At 40.9% G+C, this 25,724-nt stretch overlaps 1 protein-coding gene and 1 long non-coding RNA gene across 5 annotated transcripts in view; one reads left to right on the forward strand and one right to left on the reverse strand.

The window, feature by feature from the left end:
• LOC142840195 (uncharacterized) overlaps window positions 1-25,724 on the reverse strand; it is a 251,734-nt gene that overhangs the window by 55,885 nt on the left and 170,125 nt on the right. The gene's annotated exons all lie outside the window — the stretch shown is intronic.
• The window catches only part of Hdac8 (histone deacetylase 8), a 220,088-nt gene that overhangs the window by 54,243 nt on the left and 140,121 nt on the right, over window positions 1-25,724 (forward strand). For 2 of the 3 annotated variants that reach the window (XM_075956770.1, XM_075956771.1), the window contains exons 5-7: window positions 15,536-15,648; window positions 19,410-19,487; window positions 20,036-20,144. The exons of the other annotated variant lie outside the window; for it this stretch is intronic. In XM_075956770.1, coding sequence (XP_075812885.1) covers window positions 15,536-15,648; window positions 19,410-19,487; window positions 20,036-20,144 — 300 coding nt within the window. The remainder of the gene's footprint in view (window positions 1-15,535; window positions 15,649-19,409; window positions 19,488-20,035; window positions 20,145-25,724) is intronic. 3 annotated transcript variants of the gene reach the window in all.

A 25,724-nucleotide genomic window follows, 5' to 3' on the forward strand; every position in this document is an offset into this window, starting at 1 on the left:
TGTACCAGGAAGCGGTGCTTTCTGAGCTGCAAGCCTGACCATGGCATTCAGGCAGCAGTGCTTAGTTGAAGCAGCTGATGATTTCAGAGATCAGCAATAAGCTGTTGTGTTCAGGCATCCAAAAGTTCATGCTGCGCTGCGGGTCAAGGAAGTCTTTCCAATATGGCTTTTCAGCTTAGCGCCAGCCCGCCCACACTGCTTCACTGGAACCTTTTGGGTTCCGGCATTAAGTTTCACCAGAGTGACATCTACTTGTTGTTTCCCAGGTAACTTCAAATCATTTTCATTTTAAGTGTGTCTACCAAACAACACTGCTATAGCTAACTTATTTTTAGTGGTATTTAATTAAACATGTCCTTGTCTTTCACTTTTTTTTTCATTTTAAGGGTTTATGACATGGCCCTCCAGACCCAGACAGCAGCTCAGCATTCTCGGCCTGGACAAGCAGCTGGATCAGGGTCTGCTAGGCGAGCATGGCGGTTTCCCACTGCCATACACAGAGATACTTCCAGGCCGCGCAGTGTGCAGCATGGCAGGTTTAACTTTTACTCAGATAAAAAGGGTTTGTGTGGATGTAGTTCCCCCTTGCTGGCGCCATTTTGTAGTAGGAGACTGCTCTTTCATTTTCCCAGTGTCCAAAGCCAAATAATCACACAGAAACTATATTAATTACAACACTGTTTGGCCAATGACTCAGGCATATTCCTAGCTAGCTCTTATATCTTAAATTCACCCATTTCTATTATTTTGTGTATTGTCACAAGGCTGTGGCTTGACAGAAAGGTTCCAGGTCCTTCTCCTTCAGCAGCTACATGTTATCTTTCTGACTCCGCCTACTCTCTCTATATATCTCTCCCAGCCTGGCTATATTCTGCCCTGCTATAGGCTGAAGCAGCTTCTTTTTCTAACTCATGGTAATAAAACATATTCACAGTATACAGAGGGGAATTGCACATCATTGGCCAATTTCTACAAAAATCCATGCTTTGTTTCTCTGCTTATTTGTTGTAAGGGGTGGGCATTTGGGCAGTGAGTCACAGCCCTTAAAATTTTCTAATCTGTGTACTGACCAGTCTATTTCTTAATGACCTGTTCCAGCATTTTCCTGATGGTCACATTTATACAGTGGAGGCTTTTTTCCTCCTTTATTCAAAGAAAACAATAGAAATAATTTTTATTTCTAAAATTTTTGGTTCTGATAAATTCTTTGAAAGTAAGAGCCATTTGTTTCAGACTCTTCCAAGCGCCCAAGGACTGTTGTAGGTAATGAAGGTAGACACAGTCCTTCTTCCAAACAGTGTATGGTCCTAGTCGGGGAGATGGGGCAGGAAGTAATTCTCATAATCAGGTTTGAGAAGTGCTGTGGTAGATGGCCCAATAAATTCTTGGACCATGTACACAGAATCGGGGAGATCAGCTTCTTCTATCTGGGAAAAGAATGTGGAACTTCTGGGATGTGCTCACAGCTGGGTCTTCAAGGATGAGCAGGGGCTTCTCAGAAAACAGACTGTGTATGTACAGAGGTTCAGAGGCATGCTGTTATATTTAGGAAACAAAAAAATGGTGTGGCTAAAGTTTGGAACAGAGATCAGAGGCCTTCTTGAGAAATAATAAACCTAGGCAAAATTATGAAAGACCTTGTACTATAGGACCCACTGAGGGACTTTTCAGCAGGGCGGTCACATTGTCAGACTCATGCTTAAGAGGCTTTAACAGGCAGTGGGAAACGTGTGCGCAGAGAGCACAGGGAAAAGAGGATAGGCCTGCTTGAGACTTTGCAACCTTAAGCCTATTCTTTAAGCACCCAGGGGCATAAATCATCTTGTTTTTCAATTGTAGAAGAGGAATAGCCTTTTCCTCCCTTACTTCAGTTAGAGCTAATGAGAATACATGAGACCACAAGTCCACAGAGACGCTTAGAAGGGAGTTCCCAGGTTAGGGCCGGATGCTGGGAGGCTGGGAAAGCATGGTCTATTCCATATAGTCGAACACTCATTAACTATACATGTATGTATGTATATAGATAAATATTGTCTTTCAGCTCAATTCAACTTCATTGTCAACATTTTAAGAGCAAGATGCAGGACATGTTGTGTTGTCTACAACCCCAGAGCATGGAACAAGTCCTCAGCACCTACCTGCAGTTTGATTGCCCCCCTCTTGGGCCTGCTGCCTGAGACTGAGCTATCATGACAGAGCCATAGTACTGCTGGGGACTAGTGGTCTATTCTCTAGGAGTAGCCAAAAGGATTCCAAGCCTTGTTCCATCAGCCATTTGAGTACCAGGCAAAGCCCTTAACTTTCTGTCTAGAGCATGATGCCTCTCTTTAAATATGAGGCTACGCGGGAGAATTCCTTAACTGTTAGATTGAACTAATTACCATTTTTGCTAGGAAGTCACTATCTGTATATGAAAGATGGTAAGTAGGTAGCTACAATATTATGAATATTCTTCTGGAATTTGGCTACTTATTTTCAGAAAACTTATGGAAAGAGCATTCATAAATTTTAAATTGGGCTTGAAAAATATATATTCAGTGGTGGTATGTTTACCTAGCATGCACAAAAATCTGAGTCAAGACCCAGTATCATAAAAAGGAAAGTTGTGGGGTTCAGAGCATTTTTGGATTTGAGAGTTTAGGATCAGGGATACTTAACTAGTAGTCTTTAAAATATCCTCAAATGTGAAAAACTCTTAAATCTGAAGCACTTCTGGTCTAAGCATTTTGAATAAGGGATGTTCAACCTGTGTTCCATCTAGCTAGTATCATAGTCAGTGTAGCTATAACAAGACCCTACATATTTCTAATCCAAGTCTTAAACAACTTTATGATCCGTGGCCAAACTTTGAGGAAGAGAATAGTCCTATGAGCAAAAGGATATATGAGGAGCATCCATATGTTTTTCTTGTATGTCAGAAATTACCCTAAATTTGCATCAACCAAAGCCAGAAAGTCTGAAGGCCTTTTCTTCCTCCCTTGACTCAGCAGAAGTTGTGATAAGTTCAGGGAACACAATGGCGTTTCCTCCTATCCACACCTAATATAAACTCCAGTCAGTTTAATTGGGTCTCTTACGTAGGTTGGGGGTGCAAGCACATAAAGTCTTTGGCTCTTGAGACAGCCATCTTGTGTGCCAGGACCAGGTGCAGAAGTACAAATGCATATGCATCGCGTCTGGGACAGCTGCTTTGCCGGTGCTTTTGTGTTTTCTCTAACTAGAAAGGTTAGCAGGCACAATTTCCATAAATTACGCCAAAACGTTGTTTAAATCCTCTATCCAGTGCTCCTAGCTAAGCCCCTGAGTTGTTGAGTTCATTAAATGAGTTTAAAATAAAAGCTGGTGGCTAGTGAGATGGCTTAGTGAGTAAAGGCACTGGCTGTGAAGCCTGAACACCCACGTGGGAGAGCACTGACTCTCACAAGTTATCCCGTGACATCCACACGCATAGCCCCTCCCCAGCAAATAAGGGGATGTAATAAAATGTAAAAGCCATTAAAATAATAAGGTAAAATAAAAACTGAGAGCTGGAGCGAGAGCTGCAGTTTGTACTCGCTTCACAAATGCGAGGACCGGTACATTTGTGTTTTAGTAAGCGCAGCAGAGTGAATCTGGTATCATCTTGTTGCTTCTCTCACTGAGAGTTAGTTATATGGGCTTTCAGCCTCCTGGACTCCGCTGAACTAAGAGCATTAGAGGTAGGCATTGCTGAGTGAACAAGGATAAACTTGAGGTACATCCTAGGAAATGGCTTTAATGGATTTAGAAGCCGTGGGGGGTTCTTCTTTGCTTTTTTTTTCTTCTTTTTTTTTAAAGCGAAGTACATAAAAAAATTTCACCAGCCAAGTAAATACTTTGGATCTGCTAGTCTACATTTTATGAATAAAAACATGTTTTAGAGCAGGAAAATTCTATTTGCCATCTGAGGAAAATGTCCAAAAGAAGCTTAGAGCCAGAAAAATAAGACCTTCTGTGCCCAGTGAAAACAACTAGTGAGTTTCAGTTCACGATGACTCGTCTGCTCAATTCATTCCCTGGCCCAAGTTCATCTTAGAGCAGTGTCCATGGACCCACTCAGCACTGCAGCTCTTCTGTTTATGAACTATCTAAGCTCTCGGGTAGGAACTAGAACTGCTCACACTTTTGTATTGGATGGTATAATTATCCAAAGGGAAATATGGCCCAATTTTAAAAAGGACCTTCCGGCACTTCTCACTGTAATGGATTCAGAGTCAGTTTTCTTGATCCATTTCAGGCCAATATTACCTCCTTCCTACTCTTTCAAGCCTTCATTTGTCTTCAGTAGCGACCGCCTATCATTCCAAATGGTACAGAAGGAGGAAAGTGGAGAGAATTATGCTGCCGCCACATCTATTTGATTTTGTGGTCACATTTTCAGTAGTTTTCTCATATGTTTAATGAATTTGTTTGTATTCACAAGAAGGGCCTTCTTGACCTAATCATTTGTCACACATTCCTGTATAAATTCTAAATATGAAGATTCTAGATCAGTGGCTCAGTTTGGTTTATAGAGGCAAAGATCACATGGAAGTTTATGCAAATCTAGCCCTGGGTCATTTACCTGCCTTTGGGGAGAATTTCAACAACTCATTAATCTCAAATCCAAGTAGCTTACTGAAAGCTAAAGTGATTAAAACCTTGGTGTGAGGAATAGGCAAAACCTTGAGGTATAAGTTGCTGCTGAAAGATCAGTAGTTGGCCATTTCAGTAGTCAAAAAGGTCCAGGCATGCAGAAAATGGCCAAGGGGACAGAGACAAAAACCAAAAAAAAAAAAAAAAACAGCAAAAATGTTCATCAGAAGGACAGTCCAGATCTTTGGGAAATCATAAGAAATGAATGAACTTGACCTACATTCACCAGACCAAAATGGTCAAAGGGAGTAGACACAAAGGAAAAGGGTCAGAATCACATGAAAGGAAATGAGCAAGAGCCGAGATAGAATGATACCAAAACTATTTATCACGATGACTATACATGTAGGCTAAAGATCCAGACTACTGAAACGTGGATTCAAGCATTTCCGCATGGCCTTCTCCACCTGACTCCTGGCAGCCACCGTGCTACTCTGCTGCTAAGACTTGGGCCACAGAATTTTTCTGATATAAATGGTATCAAATAGTAGTTGTTCTTGAGCGTCTGGTTCATTTTACTAAGAATAATGTCCTGCAAGTTCATCTATATTATTGCAAATGGCAGGGTTTCCTTTATTAAAGCCTGAATTACACTCTTCTCCCATATGTATACTACATTATCTTTAAACATTTATCTACTGATGGACATTTGGAAATCTAGTGTCCCACAAAACACCTATAACAGCAGACTGTATACTTGGAAAATTTGCTATGAGGATAGATCTTAAGTGTTCTGATCATAAATAATAAAGATGAAGATAGGAAATTTTAGAGACTTATGGCACTCATTCTAATTATTTTTCAAATGTATGCTTATTTCCAAACTCAGCAAATGTATTCAATGAAACATATATAGTCCAGCTTTCTATATGTCAATCACATCTTCATCCAGTGTTTTCACAGTTTCAGTTTGAGCTCAGCCACTTCCTGGCCGTGTGATCTTGGGCAAGTTCCTTAATTTCTCTGTGCTTTACTTTCTTCATTTGTAAAGTAGAAATAATAATAGTCCCTACCTCACGTGACCGTTGTGAGAATTAATTGAGGCGACACCACTGAAAGCATTTAGTGCAGTTCTTGGCACAGGCTAACACTCAATAAATGTTGGCTGATATTTTTGTTGTATACCAACAGAGCCAAACTGTATTTTCAGCTGATTCCAAAATAGCTATAACGAAAGCAAAGAATGTTAGGCTGCATGCTAACACTAAAAGAGAAAACAGACATTTGACTAAGTCTTTTTAGAAAGGTTCAAATGGGAGAACATCACTAGAAGTCTATAATGCTAACGTTCCCATTTTCCCACTTATTATTTTATTATATACATAAAAGTTTGTTAAAATGGTATTCATAAGTATAGACTCCATGCAAGGTAGTTTTGCCAATTTTAATTAAATTACAAGTGAAATCTTTGGTCCAGGGATTATTCATCTATTAACAGTCTTTGATATATATTTGTACATATTCAAAATGGCATATTTGAGATTCTCTGTTTCAGAATACTTACAAAAGGGATATATAGTGAATACTCTAAATGACTATCAATAAATGACAGCCCCCCAAAATTTATAAAAGATTGTTGCAGAATCTTTGAAGTGATAGAACAGTGTTGGCATGGGCCTTTGCCACAGGGAGAGAGCCACCATCATGATGTCTTACCTCAGAGTCTTCATGTCATGACTCAGTGTCCCTGCCAATTTTTATTTTTCAGGTTGTTTTTTTTTTAAGATACAGTCTCTCTGTGTAGCCCTGACTGTGCTAGAATTCCCTATGTACATCAGGCTGGCCTTGAACTCAGAGATCCACCTTCATCTGCTTCCCGAGTACTAGGATTGAAAGCATGAGCCACGATACCTGACTGTCCCTGACCTTTAATGGACATTAGAAACTAGCAAATGCAGTTGCCTGAGCATTATGGTTCTGAGTCACAGCTCATCCAGGCATTTAAGGAGGTAGGTGGAGCTCTGTCTGTCAAGGCCTTGCATGTGTGTGCTTATGTTTGGAAGCAACTACCTGATCACTAAACTGCATACTCATTCCTCAAAGTGTTCAGAAATATATATGTTGAGCCTGGTCTCTTTCCTGAACATGTGTGCCAGTTGTGTGAAAGAGAAAACGCAGGGGATAGCTAGGGAAGTTATTTCTTCAACCATCTCAGAGACCAGGAAGGGGGCCTGGGTGGTCGCAGTGGCAGATTAACAGTGAGTGATCTGGAAGTCCTGTGGGTACTCTAAGGGAGAATGAAGATGAATTTTATCCCGGAATAATGTGCCAAGGGAGAGTGAACCCTCTGGTTAATCTTCCCTTGGAGAACAAAAGGTGGGAGAGATTTCATAGCCATCTCAGCTTTCTAGGGTAAACAGGGCTCAGAGAAACTTCAGTACTGTCATTTCGCCCCTTTGTTTAAGACAAATATCACTCATACCTAAGTACTTTAGGTAGTCATAATCCTGCTGAGTGGACCAAAGCAGATGTGTGAATGTCTGTCAGGTACTGTCATCCCTGTAAACTAAGTAGGTCATCTGTCAAGCAGTAATACCAAAGGTCATTTGTTTTCAAGCCAGTAATTGAGGTGTCTCAATGATGAAAAGAATAAGGTATGGTGAAAACATAATCCCAGGACTTTTGGTGGTGATGCTAAGAGTGGGTTCAATTTTTGGTTTTTGTTTTTGTTTGGTTGGTTTTGGTTTTGAGACTATGTAGCCTGGGCTGGCCTCCAACTCATGATATTGTTCAAGTCCAGTCTGGACTTGAACTCATGGAGATACACTTGCCTCTGTCTCTGCTTCCTGAGTTCTGGGGCTAAAGGTGTATGCCACCATGCTTTGCTATAATCCCAGGATTTTGGAGGCTGAGGCAGGAAGAGCACAAATTCAAATCCAAGCTGGAGTCAGGCATAGTGGTGAACACATTAAAAAAAGCAGAGGTAGCCAGAGCTCTGAGATTTGGAGGCCAGCCTGGTCTACACAGTGAGTTTCAGAACAGTTAAAGCTACATAGTGAGACTGTCTCAAAATTCCAAATTAATAATAATAGCAAATTTACGGTGGGTATCTAATGATACCCCATTTCAAACAAGCAAGCCAGATGTGGTACATAGTTGTAACCCTACACACTTAGGGACAAAATATTAAAAAAGAGAGATAAACTTAAATTGATCAAACATAAAACCCTTTTAATCTCTCTTTCTCTCTGTGTGTGTGTGTTTGTGTGTGTGTTTGTGTGTGTGTGTGTGTGTAATGTGTGTGTGTGTGTGTAATGTGTGTGTGTGTGTGTGTGTGTGTGTGTGTGTGTGTGTGTGTGTGTGTAATGTGTGTGGGTATGTGTGCTATGGTGCACATGTAGAAGGGTCAGAGGACAACATTGTGGAGTCAGATCTCTTCTTCTTTACTTACATAGGTTTTGTGGATCAAACCTGGGTCACCAGGCCTACATGGAAACTGTCTTTAGACAATGACCCATGTCTCTGACCTCGAATTAAAAACTTTTATGCATCAAAAGACATTAAGGAAAATGAAAAGAGAACCTACATGATGAGAAAATATTTGTCAGTCATTTGTCTCATAAGGACTTACTATGCAGAAAATGTGAATAATACTCACTACTCGACAGCAAAAAGACAAATTCCAGACTACACAGAGGACTTGAGTAGGCATCTTTCAAATACACACACATACACACAGAAAGAGAGAGAGAGCCAGCCACCAGAATCTCAAAAGATGTCTAGTATCAGTTATCAGGGAAACACAAATCAAATCCTCAATGAGATGCCACTGTCCATGTTCTAATATGGCTACTAGTTAACAAAATCAAGCCCTGGACAATACCAAGTGGTAACCAAGGTGTGGTGACTCGTACTTGTAAATCCCAGCACTCAAGAGGCAGAGGCAGAAGGACAGCCACAAATTCAAGGCCAGCCTGCCCTATAATAGTGTGTTGCAGGCCAGTCATAAGACCTTGTCTCAAAAACAAACAAACATTCCAAACAGAACGCCTTATCATCCTCATCAGCTCCTTGAGGGGTCTATATGATTAATAGTTATGCCCTTCAGGCTGGAGTTAGGCATATTATTAGCTCTCCTGATTTTCAATTAGTTTTCAACATTTCAACTTAGTTAATTTACCAGCATGGCTTCAAACATGTTTAAATTTGTTCAATCAGGTCTAGGGGTGTTTCTCAGTCCTAAAGTACTGGTCTCACGTATGTGAGGCTGTAGGGTCTGTCCCTGAGGCTGAGAAAGAAAAAGAAAGAGAAAGAAGAAAAGAAAAAGGAAGCCAGGGCTGGGGCTATAGATCAGTGGTAGAGCATCTACCTAGCATGCATAAGGCCCTAGGTCCAATCCTCAGTATCACATAATAAAAGAAAGCAAACTACCCAACAGAAGCTTGTGCACAAAAGCACCCAGCACAGTTCTTTCCCGTGAGGCTGTCAGAGCTCTCAGAGGGTATTTTGTTGAGATGGAAGCCCTCTAGCTTATAGCTGGCGGTAGGTACTTTCAGGGAAGCATTGAAAGAAAACATAAAAAGCAATCTGTAGATGACAAAAGACTTACAATAGCTGTGGTTACCTTATTACTGCTCATTTTCAAAAGGGAAAAATCTGATGAGAGTTCATTACAAGAATAATAATGCAGCTGACAAGGAGATGTAGTTGTTTCTATGGCATGCAAAACAAGATAAAAGCCAATCCAAAAATTGTCAACAAAATATCTGTAAACATAATGATTAACTCTTTTCAAAGAAGACAAGGTATTGTGTCTAATTTATAAAAATGTATGAACATTATCTTTATAGGGAAAAGACTCAGAAATAGCATATGAAAATCTGGATCTAGTGTAAAATGAATGTATCAAACATTTAGTTAGATTATACCCAGAATCTATCAGGGAAGACAAATAAAGAGATTCAGTAATCTAGACTACATCTTAAACATTTGTATTAGGTAAATGATATGAGTCCCCAGTTGAAGACCAGTGACTAGGAAGATCCAGGATTCAAAATCAAGAAGCACAGTTATGACCAAGTTAACATTAAACAAAAAATCTCCTTAAATTTTGAGTGAAAACATTGTGCAGTAAGCCCCTGTGCTGGCTAATGTTCATCAACGTGACACAACCAGAGGGCACCTCAGTTGAAAAAATACACCCACCAGGTTCAGGTTCGCTTGTGGAGGGCCTACCCCATTGCAAGTGGTGCCACCCCTGGGCAGGGAGTTCTCGGTGAGCAAGCAGAAAGCAGGCCGAACAAGCCATAATGAGCAAGTCAGTAAGCTAAGCAGCACTCCTCTATGACCTCTGCTTTGGTTCCTGCCTCTAGGTTCCTGCCCTGGCTTTCTTTGATGATGAACTACACGCTATAAAATACAGTAAACCTTTTCCTCCCCAAGTTGCCTTTGGTCATGGTGTTTTATCACATCAGTAGAAACCCTAACTAAGACAACCCCCATCCATGATTTCACATTCCTCTATTTCAGTTCCTCATAATGAACCATGATCAGTCCAGCACATTAATATATTTGGAGGGGGGCTGGAAAGATGGTTCAGTGATTAAGAGCACTGACTGCTCTTCCAAAGGACCCAGGTTCTAGTCCATTACCCACATGGTAGCTCATAACTTTCTGTAACTCCAGTTCCAGGGGATCTGATGCCCTCTTTTGGCCTCCACATGTGGTGACAGGTATGTGGTACACAGACATACATGCAAGCAAAATACCTGTGCACATAAAATAAAAATAAAGGAGAAAAATGTTTAAAAATATATCTGGAGAGACAGAGAACCAGACTGCATTCATATAACTTTTATACTGCACATTTATCATTGTTTTGTTTTGATATTATTGTTAATCTTTTATTGTGCCTCACTTGTAATTTGGATTTTATCATAAGCTATGTATCACACACACATATGGTGTGTGTTTACATACATACATACAGAAAAACATGATTATAAATTGTTTTGTACCTTCCAGGGTTTCAGGAACCCACTAGGGGTGTTGGCATGCAGTCCTCACAGATGGCTGAGGGCTGTGGTCCTCTACTTGTCTAACATTTGACAGAGCAGCAAGCTGAACTCTGACAAATAGAAACATATCATGGCCTGTGGAGACATGGATGATCTCATACAGCATACAGCTTATGAAATATTTATATTGATACCATTTTGCCATTTTAACCTAGGAGAGGCAAATCACCACTTCTGACCCGACAGCTCCACCTATGCCATGCTGCAGTAGTAACACCGCACAAAGCCAACAGACATAGGTGCCTCTTTCTTTATGAAGTCAGACAAAAATCCTTTGTGGGTTTTTCCTCCCGGCCCTCTGAGACTTGATTAAGATAGGGTGATGGGCTGTTAAAAATAATGCTTGGCTCTCTGTTCTAAGTAACAATAAAATATTTTCCATATAAGAAGTAAGCCTAAAGCCCTTAGTTCCTTCCTAAGTGAGAAGACTTTGCTTTCTTAAGTAATAGAGAAATATGGGAATATATCCCAAAAAAGAGGGCTTGTTTACCATATGCGAGGCCAGTGAAAGGGAAAAGTAGGAAACTAAGGAAAGTAATTCTGGGAAGACACAGAATCTTTGTTATCTAAGAAGATCTTCCAGCAGGTACAGCAAAGCATTCCCAGCTTGCTGTAAGAACAGACCAAGAATTCAAAATTCTTTGTCTTTTAAATACAGAAATAACAAAACTGGCTTTTTCATCAATATGCTTGAAATTAAAGTTCTTGTCAGAAATGTGATAAATTACACACCAAAATTTAGCCAGCTCTGATGTAAACAAATATAACTCTCTTTTGTGAAACCTCTACAACTTTCTGTATCCTTTCTAATTCAACGTCTCTCTTGGTGGCAAAAAGAACACATCTTTTAACATACTTATATATAGCTTCCTGTAACTTCCATAAATAAAAGCAGAGCTAAGGAGTGGATAAATGCTTACTGCCTAAGCATCAGGACCAGAATTTGGATCACCAGTCCGTATAAAAGCCAGGTAGACTCTGTGGGTCGCCTGTAATCCCAGTGCTCAGGAGGTGGTGACAGAGGAGCCCTAGGGCAAGCTGGCTGCATCTATGAGGGCCAAGTTAAGTAAAACACTTCTTCATTAAATAAGAGAAAAATTGAGACACCCAACATTAACCTCTGACCTCCACATGCAAGTGCAGACATGTGCAGCCACATACATGTATGTGATCTCACATAAACACATAAATGTACCATATATTCATACACGCGTGCACAAATAAGAAGCAAATGCACATAAGCCCAAGGTTCTGTGCTAATGTGTCAACATTTCCTTAGAAATAATTAAATTAGGCATCAGCCAGAGTTTTCAGTTACCTTAAGATCTTACAAATTATCTTAAACTGGTAGAATACAAAACACAATTACTGTTGAAATTAGTTTGCTATAATAATGGCTCGACTTGGTTAAACAAATGTACATTTTGCATACTATTAAACATTTGTTAGAAGTAATGCTAGCTCATTCAGTCAATGAACCTGTAAATATTTAGGAAGAACATATCTAAGCAGACTAAAAATACTCCTGTATATTATACGTGCAAATGATAAATAAGATATAACTGATTTTAGTACGTAAATTATTAAATTAGTCTTAATTATTAACACATTTGCATAAATTATATGACCTTGAATTCTTAAAATATTTTTCTTTTCTTTTTAAGAGAGAGTCTCACTGTCCCCGTTGCCCCTCGACCCTCTCTACCTGTGGCAGATGAAGGCGCTGACCCTCCTGTGAGAGTGGGATAGCTGGCTATGCCCCCTCCCCTGTCTGCCAGGTGGTGGTGAAAGATGCCCTGCCCCCTCATCCCTGCCATCTGCGGCAGGCGAGGGAGCTGAACTCCCCCCCTCCCGTTACCAGCTGCAGCACTCAGAAAAGCTGACCCTGCACCTCGCCCGGGCAGCACAGTAGAGCTGACCCTGTTGGCAGGGTGTGGGTGAACCAGCCCGAGAATATGAGTTTGGGAGATCTGACCTACCCCTCGACTTCCAAGGGAGAGATGCTCCCCCACCCCTTCGCTGCCTGTGGCAGCTAGGAGAGTTTGCCCTGAGGTCGGAAGAACAGGGGTGCTGTCCTTGCTCTTCATTAGCTGCAGCACTCAGGAGAGTGGCCCCTGCACCTCGCCTGGGTAGCGCAGTAGAGCTGGCCCTGGTGATGGAGGTGGAGGTGAGCTGACCCTGAGAGCAGGAGAACTGGCCCAGCCCCTTGCTCTTTGCCTCACAGGACAGCTGGGGCAGTGCTGGAGAGTTCAGCCTGGTGGTGAGGACTGGGTAGAACTGTCAGGATGACCAACCCTGCCCAGAACCAGGGTTATGAGTTGGCTCACCTCAACATCTACCCCGTCTATGAACTGCTAGAGCATGCGAAAGGGCTGGACCTGCAGGTCTAAAGCTACAGATCTCCACAACACAGGACAAGAGGATATGCAAGAGGAGTCCCAGTGAGGGCCCAATATCCACAGTGTAGCAGAAGCCAGAGGCCTCAAACCAGACCCATGACTCTTTGCAATGAACGTTTGCAAGTAAAGGTATATGGGCTAAAGGGTTTACTGTGTGACTCACTGTCATACACTGCAGCTTCCTTCCACAGTGAGATTTTTCTTTTCTTTTTTCTTGAATTGTATTTTATTTTATTTTGGGGGGAGATTGCAAGGGCAAAGGGCAGATGTGAAGTGATGGGGAGATGAATGGGATTGAAATGTATGATGTGAAAGACACAGAGGATAAACAAAAAGGAAGTTTTAAAAAAGACTATGTAGTCCTGAGTAGCCTGGAACTTGCTATGTAGACCAGGCTAGTCTTGAACTTACAAAGATCTGCCTGCTGGCATTAAAAACTTGCTCTACCATGCCTGGCATTTGGATGGGGTTTTTAAATATTATTTTTTAGCACTTTGAAAGTCTTGGAAGTTCAGTTTCCTCATTTTTGGGGAATTTTAGCAATCTTATCTAAATGTGTATTTATTTCTATAAGCCTATGAAAATAAACGTAAGCAGCAGCCCACTCCTCCTCCCACGCCTGCCCCATGGCCTCTGTCTGCATCAGCTCCTGCCTCCAGGTTCCTATCCTGTTTGAATTACTGTCCTGACTTTCTTCAGAGATGGACTGTGATGTGGAAGTGTAAACCAAATGACCAGCCCTCCACCCCCACAAAACTCCAAAACTCCCTTAATCTAAGAGCTTGCTTGCTTCTTGTTAGTTTAATACTAGGAATCAAACTCAGAGCTTTGCGATGCTAGTCATTGCTCTATGTCTGAGCTTCATTTCCAGCCCTTGGTTTTTATGAGACAGGGTTTTGCTGTGTAACCCATGCTGGCCTACAACTTATGATTCTGTGTCTGCCTACTGAGCGCTGGGATTACATGTGTATGGCATCACTTTATGAGATTTTGATAATCTAATATGATAATTCCATCCAGAGGAAGGAAACGATTACACATTGCTACAGAAAATAAAGAACTAGAATTGTCAGTGTTGTGGCCATTGTCATTCATGACCATCTTCTCTTTCCTCCTTTTACTAGCACTTACTGTTCCATCCCCAAACTGATGCTTATCAGGGTAACACACTAACTCTTCCACGTATTAAGACAGCAGATTTATAAAATATAAACTTTCCGAACTAGAAACTAGCATGCACATGCAAGAACACTCAGAGCTACACATTTAATTCTCACAGAATTCGTACTTGAACTCATCCTTGCTCTCCTTGGTTTCTTCCTTGTCGCATACCTAGTAACAAGCCATTTAGCTAGAATAATTGCTGTGTTCCCTCGGTGAAGCACAAGCAGTGTCCAGTGATTATTTTTTTTTTAACCAACTCACTGCTCATCATCTTCAGCATGTGAACCAGGGCATCATTTGGAGTGTGGAAGATTTCACAAAGCTTTCTACATTGCGTAAACACTAGAAAGGTTTCTCACAGTAGCAATGGTGCCATTTCAAATGTCTATGTGTAGAATTTTGTGTCAAATAAAATCTCATGGAAATCAGAAAGGGGGCAGGATCTGGATGTTTTAAGTATCTATGGAAACAAAAGAAACTAGCGCTTGGAATGATGCTTTAAAATAAGTTCTAAGTTCTAATACACTCTTGATAAATAGTGTTCTTTTATATCTAATCAGAAAGGCTCAAATAAAAGTGTAATAAAAGAGCAAGTGAATGTTGATAAGAGGCTAAAGTGATAGCACCAATACAGAAAAGTCACCGGGCGCCAGTGAGATCAGTGACAGTGGGTTTTGTGAAGCCAGATACCTTTAGTAGAGGCTTCTGCACTCCTCATTGTAAAATTGCGTTCTTAGAAAGGCAGCCACATCGCTGTGCTCAAAGCGTTGTGCATTTGTCTGTTTTACTTTGAGTTCTCATGACTAACAAGTGCCAAAGCATATTGCAATAAAAAATAACCAACCTGTGGGGTATACATAGAATCTGTTCAAAGAACCCAGTCTCCATCTTCTGTAAACTTGTCTTTAAGACCCCAGCGAGGTCTTAGTGAAATCAGTGTTTATTGGTATGACCTCAAGGGACCATGACCCCAGGGGACTACAAGATTGTTTTTTTAAACGATCCCCTAATTGTCATAGAAACATCATCTTATTCAGTATAACTACAATAGTCTGATCTTTGGAAACCACTGAAGTTGTGAGTAGGAAAACACTACCAATCATTCTGAATGTTTCCTTGTTGCAGCACTTCACTTTCTGATCATTCTGGGCCATTCACTGTATAATCCTTATAGGTGAAATTTGTTTTTCTTAAAACATGGGGGGTTTTATGGGACTAGATCTCAAAGGTTAGATGCTTGGCTGTAAAGACTCCCTTGGACTGCTTTTTGGTTGTTGGCTGTAGCAACATGTTTTCTTGCAGAGATGAAGCATCTGGTTTTTGTTATCTCAATGATGCTGTCCTGGGAATATTAAGATTGCGACGGAAATTTGACCGTATTCTCTATGTGGATTTGGATCTGCACCATGGAGATGGTAAGCCCTCAGTTTCAAAGATACTTTACTACTAGGACAGCAGGCTTTGATCAATAAAGCTACTTCTAGGCAACTAATAAAAGGAGAATTACCTAATGCTATTGAAATATCCCTAATTGTCATTTCTGGGCTGGCTAGGTGGTGCATAGATTTCCTTGGACTGAAACCATTCCTTTCTCCCGCCCAAGCCGGGCAGGCTCCTGTCATTTCCTCTCTCCTGTCTCCTGAAGCTAAACTTTATAATAGAAAATGGAAGGATAGGAAGATCTCACTTGTGTTTACTCCAATGTCCAGGAAGCACTTTGGGGCCTTTGAATGGGTTTTTAGGGGAGCTCTTGGGTTAGAGGTGAGGATCTTCTCTCTCAAGGTACAGTGGCTATAGGAAGGACCAACATTTGGTGGTTTTCATTGCAGGCTATCAGTTCACGGATTGATCACTTTCTTTGTGTTACCAACATATATAATCCTGGGATAGGAGTACATTGCTAGAAACAAAGAATTAAAGATAACAGAAAAGGATTAAAAACAAACACCACACACACTGAGAACCATTCTCCATGAATTTCTCACTACTTGCCAGGGTGAGACACAGCCTTGATTTAAAATGTTCAAAGCCTCTTCAGTACCCATTACAGGCGGCAACGTGTCACAGTGGCTTATTTTTATATGACCAGTGAGCCAAAAATGAGTTTCCATTTTTATTTTTGTTGTTGTTGTTTGGGTTTTTTGGGGGGGTTTTTTGAGACAGGTTTTCATTATGTAGTTCTGGAACTCACTCTGTAGACCAGGCTGGCCTTGAACTCACAGAGATCCGCCTGCCTCTGCCTCCTGAGTGCTGGGATTAAAGATGTGTGCCACCACCTCCTGGTGGTATGCATATGTCTATGTGTATATAAATGTGTGCAGGCGTCTAGGATGTTTACCGTCTAGCCACATGGACTTTGATGACTCCTAGCCTAGAGAAATGGTTCTCATGCATGATTGTGCATCTAGTGGCCCGGGGGAGTTTATGTGCTGACTGCTGTGCCCCAGGTATCACATACTCAGACTAAGTACGTCACTCACGTAGTCTGTTCTCTGAAAGTGCGTCAGTTGTATTACAGATCACACCTTGAAAACCACGTTCTTTATGGAAAAGTAGACTTTTTTTTTCTTTGTTTTGTTTTTTAAGATAGGGTTTCTCTGTGTAGCCCTGGCTGTTCTAGAACTCACTCTGTAGATCAGACTGGTCTCGAACTTGATCTTCCTGTCTCTCACTCCCAAGTGCTGGGAATAAAGGTGTGCGCCAACCACTGCCTGGCTTGAAAAAGTAGACTTTCTTTATCTCACCTTTCAAGGCCTCAAATCGGCCTCCCCTCGTCTTTCTAACCATTTCTTGCAACTTTTCTGTTCAGCAAGCATATCTCAGCATTCCAGACATGTTTCTCTAACTCTACCTCCTTGACTTCGCTTCCTTTTCCCCTAGTTTAGCAACCTCCTCCCTCACTGTACCCCTAAACTCTACCCTATTCATTCAGGTTCCAACAGCAGTGGGTTATCCTGACCACTCCAGCCCAAGAGCGTGCTGTGTGGCTGAAGCCCTGTATGTTCCTATCACTAGTCACTGTTTCGTGTTGTACTCTTCTTATTGTTCATTAAAAGTATCCTTTCTTCCTACAGAAAGCCTAAGTTCTCCCAGAGCAGAGATCAAATTGTCTACTTCTTTCTGTCAGTACTGTACATATAGTAGCAGCTCAATAAAATATTTGTTTTGTGAATGAATAAATGCTGATGGAATTCAGAGTATTAGTACCAGAGTTCAAAAATAGACCCCACTCTGCCAAACTGTGTAGAATGAAATAAGACTGTCACCTGAAACCGTTCTTTGCATTCGCAGTGTTATTCCTACACCATTTCGAGTTTCCTGTTTCAGCCAACTTTTACGGGGTGTTTCATTTCACTTTATTTCCCCTCTTCAGCACCTCCCTTCCAGTGACCTTTGCCCTACCCCAGAATTCTTACACATTTGCTTTATTTTAAATCTCCCATGATTCTGCCACTAGCATCCTGCGGGTGGCTTCACTGGCCCCTCCTACCCCCACCCTCACCTTTCCCTACCTAACCTCCCTCCTCTGGATACCAGCTCCACATCCCCTGCCTCTCTAGGTCCTTTTTAAAGTCCACTCTTTTTAAAACCCCACCTGGTAGCTTCTAGTGTGAGACAAGATACAAATGGCCACTGAACACATGAAATGATGTGCAGCGCCCTGACACTAAGAGAAATGCAGCTTAGAGCCATTCCTTTGCCTAAGTTAAAAGAAATAACAGCTGCCAGCGTTAGTCATCACAGGAGAAAACAGAAATTTGCATACAGGATTGGTGCAAATGTAAATTGCTCCATTTCTGGGTGTATAAATCATTAGCAGTTTCATAAAGTGCTCTTGTTTAGTACTTCTGCCTCTGTTGAAACGGTCTTTTCATTTATTTTATTTTGTTTACTTAATGCTTTCTGCCTGGAGTCTTTAACTGGTTTTAACTACCTCCCTAGGGCAAAACACAAGGCTTGGGAAATTCAAACATACCTGTTATATACAAATAGAGTTCATATTTTTTTAAGGTCTCTGTTGGCCTCTAAAAAAGACTTAAATACATTTAAGTCAACACAGAGACAATATCTTTGTTTGAAATATAAAGGAACACAGTACCTGAATTCGCCAATAGCCCTTCCATTTCAGAGTGTCTGAGTATGAATGTGCGACCCCGAGAGGAGAGGGTAGCACTGGGCAGCATGGCCAACACCTAACTAGTGGCTTTGGAGGGTTACTTTGAATCTCAGCTTTTATCTCCCAGGCATCTAGTCATCTTCTGACTGTTAAAGAAGAAGGAAGACATCTGTCTACAAAAGCTCCCCCCCACCACCACCACCACCATCTTCCTCCAGGCTTTAAAATGGTTTTAAAGCTGCTATTAACAACTGAAGGTGCCCCCTACTCTGGGCACACACCAAACCAGTTTGAAGTTGGCGAACAGCAAACTCCTTTAAAGTTTTATTACTACCCTGGGTTTCAAGAATTTAATTGTATTTCTCTCACTTCCTTTAAGCAGTTCCAAAATACAAACATTTGTTTTAGTAAATAAATAAACAGAAGGCAACATCCTCCTATACAGGAGCTGTTAAGGGACAGGACCGTGACTATTTTTCAGCAGGAAGATGGAATGTAAGTTACTTGGTGCTCATGGGACTTTGGGTTACCCACTTTTATAACCAAGTCTACATTATAGAGAGGCACCTCATCATTAAGTTTTAACTTAATAAAGTTGAATAACTGATTTATTAGTTATATTTGAAAGGATTACCATATTATAGGTCTTTGAAAAAGTCCCAGGAATTTAACTAGAAACACTTAAACAGAACAGACCATGAACCTGCCTGGCTGGTGCCACTTTTCTCTGCTCTGTTCTGTGGATAGAGCCTCAGTTCTGGACTCTTGGTTCTTTCATAGCCATTCGAATAGACGTCGGGGTGAACTTGGGCATCCTATTGCTTGGAAAGAGGAAGCTCAGTTCCAGTTTGTCATAGATTGGGGCTATATTCTACCTTGTCTGTAATTACTGAAATCAGAAACCAGCAGCTTGTGTTCTCTTATTTCTCTGTCATTCTGTATTACTATAGCTGCCTTCTCCTCTCACCTCCTTCCCATAGCTACTTGTTTAAATTTGCAGGTGTTGAAAACAGGAGTTGAAGATCTGATGTGATCCTTCTGACTTTTTTCTCTTGGTAGGTGTCGAAGATGCCTTCAGTTTTACATCCAAAGTTATGACTGTGTCCCTGCACAAATTCTCCCCGGGGTTCTTTCCAGGCAAGTCAACTGCATGCTCCCCGTACATCACATGTCTAGATTCTACCATTCCATTACATGCTTCTTTATCTTATTTTTATATGTGTCCATGCTGTTGGCACCTTATTTGTGCTAGTCTGTGCGAAATTTTAACTCATATCACTTCAAGTGACAGTGAGAAAGGGAATGACAATGGATAGATTTTTTTAATTCGGGTGATTTTTATGGTCTGTGAACAGACAGACCACTTATCATTTTATCACATACCACATGTAATTCTGATAACTGAAAATTACATGTGATATTAGCTCTTATTGTTTTATCTCATGTAAATTACTATTTCTCAGTTTCCTTCCCGTTTTCCTGCTTCCCCTAACATTGTTTATAATAAATGTTTCTCTGGATTGTTTTCATAGTTTCATCTCCTCAGGAACGGTTGGTAGAAGAAGTTAGATTGTTCTCCTAATTGACCATTTTGCTCTCCTAAATTGCTCTTGGGCAGTCAGTCCTTTGTGTTTTCTAGTGCTCGTGTTCCTGATGCCTGATCATAGTGTTCCTGTCTTTTACAGGAACAGGTGACATGTCTGATGTTGGCCTGGGAAAAGGTCGGTACTACAGTGTCAATGTGCCCATTCAGGATGGCATACAGGATGAGAAGTACTATCACATCTGTGAAAGGTATGGCAGTAACGCCGAGCTAGTTGCAGGTAGATTGGATCTCGGAAATGTGCAATGTTTTTCAGTCTTCACAATTCTTGTTTTCAAGGAATAATTGGAAACTAAAAATCATCGTATGCTCACACACCTTTTACTTGGTTTTTTGTTTTTTGTTTTTTGAGACAGGGTCTCTCTACATAGCCCTGGCTCTCCTGGAACCCTCTGTGCACACCAGGCTGGCCTCAAACTCAAACTCCCAAGTGCTGGGACTAAAAGCATGCGCCATCACCATGCCTGACTCACATAGCCTGTAGATACTACTCACTATGCTTATTTAACATGCTAACCGTCCTGTTGGAGAGCACTAAACAGTTGGGCCAGAGACCAGAGGTATGACATAACCTCCTTTACAGTATGATAAAGGCCATCCCAACATAAAAGCTTTTAGGCTGTTGCGTGGAATCCCTTCACTGGTCCTATCTTGCATGTGTGTCATCTCATCAGACCGACAGGGAATGTTTCAGTTTTCTCATGGAGACATGTGCTTTTCTCCACTGGTTTGAATATTAGAGTTGACGGTCGTTAGTTACCATTGATTATTGCCTTCTACCTCTACACGCCCTTCCAAGTGTAGTCAGAAAGCAGAGGAAGAGGAAGAGATGGGGGATTGGAGATGAGGGACTGTTTCTCTGCCAGAGATAGAACCCAGGGCCTTTTATACACTATGCTATATCCCTCCCCAGCCCAAATGTCTTTTTAACCTCGAGTTAAGGATCAATTAACCAGCATACACATATATAGGCAGACAGTTTGGTTTGAAGGCCATTGGGGTTCAGAGTCCTACAGAATGGAGAGAGGTTAAACTCATATTCATAAAAATTAAGACTGGTCAGGTATGCTTTTCCTGCTGCCAATGGGAGTGGAGAAGGTAAATCTGACTAGAAGTCCACTAGGCAAGCTCACTGAAAGTAAGCAGTATGGATGGGAACACGTTTGATCCCTACCCCCACCCAGCTCACATTTCGCCCAATTGCTGGTGGAAAACAGGGACTTCCCAGAGGAGCCTGCCTGCGCTGGCCACCATCCCTGGCAGTTGTGTAAACAGAGTAGAACCATGAGAAATAAAAACTTCAAAGGCGCCTCTTAGCTCAAGAGATAGAGCGAGGCAAGGCATCGTGCATTCGGCAGCACTAGCCTCTTCCGCATCTTCATCGTGTCCCTTGTCCCTCAGATAACTCTGGATTGTCAGGCCTGTCACCGGTGATTTAATTGCCCTTCTTTGTTCCCCTTAGGCTCTGTTCTGTCCTTGAGATGTGCAGATCAGAACTGCTTATGTAACATTACCAGTGAAGATGTCCTGTGGTTCTCTGTAAAAGGAAATTTATTTTGTTTGTCTTTTAACCTCCTTCTTGACAGCACCCAACATTTTGTTGGCCTTTTTTTAAAACCATAGCAGGACACTAAGTTGTTCTCTTCAGGGGACTGTCCACATGGTTTCTTAGAGCTCTTTCCTGGGTCTTAATTGAAAGATCATCATTTTACCAGCCTGCAAGTATACTCTGGAATATCTGGCCCTCTCTAAGTGGATCACCTTACATGTGCCCCTATTGAATCATCTGCCAATCATAAAACCTCCTGAGATTTTCCTTTGTCCCCCATCAGCTTGGCATTTCACTGCCTAGGGGGAAAAAATGGAATATTATGTGCAGACTTAAGGATTTCCCAGCATCCACTCTCCTGAAGGAAGGCTACTATTTATCCTTCAGTCATAAAAATGTCTTTTGCTCCTCTATATTTCTTTGTTTATGTACACCAATTCCCTCTAAATGATTTTTCAAAAAGTTAATGCCATGGCAATTCATGTTTAATATAGCCTTGGTATTAAATATAATTAGAAGCATTTTAAAAGTAAATATAGCCCCAAGGTTACATATGATTTCCCTTTACAGAGTCCATTCTGCCACAGGCATCGTGGTACACTGATGGCTTGCATTCATTAAAGAGTCTTCTGGCTTGTCAACTAAAGAACCAGACATGCACCAGTTTATAGAGGCAAGGATTGCCCTTTGAGCTTCATGAGTAGTCCAAACAGTGATCACCCAGAATAGCAGGCTCCAGGTTTTCATATGAACCATAATGATGATTTCCTCTGCCTTTCTTCAGAAGTCAAGTCTGTTGAGGGCACCATGTCAAGCCACCTTTCACTCCAGGAGTGCCAGGAAGACTGCCTATGCCAAATATCTGCCCTTCCATTGTTGGCTTATACCTGACATTCCTGTAACAGGAAGGAGACTTTCTATAATAAAAAAAAACAAGCCCCTAAATGAGATTTTGGCACAATCTCCTCCCCAAGCCCGCTTAGGATGAGGCGTTTCATTTGATGGACAACAGACTTGGCAAAGGTTGGAGTGTTGACCCCCTGGCTGTCAGGCGGTCAGATAATAGAGTACAAGAGGAAAAGTATAGAGAAGGTGAAACTGTTTGACATCTGAATGGCTTTGCATAGTGTTGTAAATTCTAGTAACCATGCTTATCAATCCCAGCAATTATCCTCTGAGTACTTCTACCTAGCGTGCTTTGGAACTAGAGTCCCTAACACGGGCTGTTGTTACAGCTGACCCATCTGCCTACCCCAGGAAGGAATAGCTCATCTTTGGGGAAAATCATGCCACCTGTCTGCTCTGTCCTTGTCACCTGTTTCGTTCCGAAAGCCCACTGGTTCTCTGGCTCACCACTCGCTACAGAGATAGAAAGAAGCTTATTAGCGGCACACATGGATGGCATAGGATTCCAAGTTGTCTCTCAATTGCTAGTTTGTTCCTGAGCTGGTTTTGTCTGTGGAATTCATTGAAACTCTTCCCCTTCCTTCTCTCCTCTCTCTCTTCTTTCCTCTTTTTCTCATTCCCTTTTGTCTGTTTCTTTCTTTCTTCCCTTCCTTTAAAATAAAACAAAAAACAAAAACAAGATAACCTTTTCTTGCTTCTAACCTTTCATGCTTTGCCAGCTGGTCAGGCAGGGACTTAATAGTTTCATCACAGCACTGAGCCCCACATTTAAAATTTCTTCTTATAATAGACTGGATATGGAAATAGTACATGAATATTTTCTAATACCATCAAAAGATCTGGAGGTTTTTTTATTTTGTTTTTGAAATGACAATTTCATATTAGATATCCCTGGGTCATTTCATAGTAACAACAGAGGTTTGTGATTTCCATAAACTTCCTGTAGGTTTTATGGGAGTTAGTAGAGCTGGCATTGTAAGTAAACCAGCATAAAGGAATAGTAGCATTACTTTTGCCAGCATGTCTCTTCCCTCAAATGGAAGCTTATGGCTCCAGTATAGAGATTTTATATGAAACAAGATAATAATAATCCCACCAAAATCACTCCTAACTCAGAAAATCCTCCATACTATACTCAAAAAGTTTGGAGGAAAGAAATATTAAATATTGTCATCTAGAAGTGCACATAGGGGTGTGGCTCTGTGGTAGGGCACTTATGAAGCATACATAAAACTCTAATATATATATATACATATTATATATAATATATATTATACACACACATATCCATGAAGCGTTGGATTTCATCCCCAGAAATGCGTCAAGTAAGCATGGCGGCACATGTTTATACTCCTAACACTCGGGAGGTAGGCATAGGAGAATAAGGAATTCAAGTTATCCTTCACTACATAGGGAATTTGAGGCCATTCTGGATACATGAGACATGTAGGCTACATGAGACTACATGTCTCAAAGAAAAAAATGTTTTATTAAGAATATTCAAGTGTGGGACTGGAGAGATGACTCAGAGGTTAAGAGCACTGACTGTTCTTCCAGAGGTCCTGAGTTCAATTCCCAGCACCCACATCGTGTCTCACAACCATCTATAGTTGATTCCGATACCCTCCTCTGGTGTGCAGGCAATACATGAGGACAGAAACACTATACACAAAATAAATAAATCTTAAAAACAAAATATTCTTCAACTGCACTACATAAATATATTATCCAAAGGAGACACTGATGAACAAATTCTTCACTAAGAGGACTTAGGAAAGATTCTGTTAAACTAGAGTTCTCACTCAGTGGCAGTGTCTATCTATATATGAGGATTTTTGCGAAGAAGAGATATCAACCTATCTTGAGAAATATTCTTATTCTAGTAAGCTATGGTTTTATGTTATTCATTGAAATAAAAATCTACCCAGAGTTGATCCTTGGGCTATTATTCTTTCCTATAGTGTATATTATGTAGTTCAAAACTGAAGTAAACCTTTGGTCACAGTCAAAGACCACCTACCTAAAGAAACTCAATCATTCAAAGACTGAATGAAATTCTAAACTCTTGATCTCTTTTAAATATGTATTTTTATTTCTAATTATGTGTATGCATTGTGTGGGTATGTGCATATGACTGCGGGTCCCTGTGGAGGTCAGATGTTGAATCCCCTGGAGCTGGAATTACAGGTAGTTATGATGTGTTTCACATGGGTGCCATCTTTCCAGCCCACCCCAACGTATTGTTTTTGCCTCTTTCCATTTATAAAAGAACATTAGATTTTTCTATTTTAATTTAAACTCTTTTTGCCGTGTGGGGGAATTAAATTATTTTTTAAAGCTTATCACTTGCTTTTCAAGAACATTTGTGGTCCTATTCTGGACTAGATGGAGTAGCCAACCCAGAAAGTACTTGTTGTTCTTTAGGACAACAGCAGGGTCATTAAAAGAATACCATATCTCACCATAAGCTTTTATTTCTCATGTCACTCACATCCAACAAAAAATGGGGAAAAACACATACATCATTGATTCTTAATCTAGTATCTTTACAGCATGTGCTTACAGGATAAGAACTGTCCTCTGACTTGAGCATCAACTCGGAACTAAAAGTCCTTGGCGTTTTAAGTGCAGCATTAGTTCTGGGAGTCCAGGACCAACATCTACCTCTCCAAAGCCTCTCTGACCTTTCTGCAAAAGGACTGAGCAGCTCCTCACTTTATATTGTTTATGAAACATTAGTTAACATGAAGGAGGAGGGTGGGGTGAGGGGAAGTTGCCTGTGCATACAGGTGCTGTGCTAAACATCTGACCTGTATTTCCCTTGTGGGCATGTGTGCATGTTTAAATATGAAGAAACTTTTATTCGTTCATTCTACAAAAATGTACCATGTACTGTATAACAGATACTACACTAGACACTGGGACAGGAAATAACGCAGAACCTTGCAACTTGTAGCTTGATCTCTAGAAATGCACTTAACTGGGGCAGGGGTAGCTCTGAAAGTATGCATTGTATCATTTGATCTTTGTGACATTCTACACTCTCTGAAAGCAGGTATGATTATTCTCATTTTTATAAGGAAGAAAACTAGAGAAAGTATTGACTTCTCCAAGGTCATACATTCAGTAAGTAATGAAGCCTAAGTAATGAAGCCAGACTTTGAACCTGTGTCTTTCTCCAGCCATTGACTAAGTTGTCTCTAAAGTATCTCATGAAGTGTGAAATTCAATTGTTACAATTGAATTCAAAAAGTAACATCCCTTTGGTTTCTTGGAAAACTGTATTGTAGGCGTTTGCAGAAAGCATTTTTAAAGA

Source organism: Microtus pennsylvanicus, chromosome X (assembly GCF_037038515.1).
Source record: "Microtus pennsylvanicus isolate mMicPen1 chromosome X, mMicPen1.hap1, whole genome shotgun sequence".
Taxonomy (NCBI): domain Eukaryota; kingdom Metazoa; phylum Chordata; class Mammalia; order Rodentia; family Cricetidae; genus Microtus; species Microtus pennsylvanicus.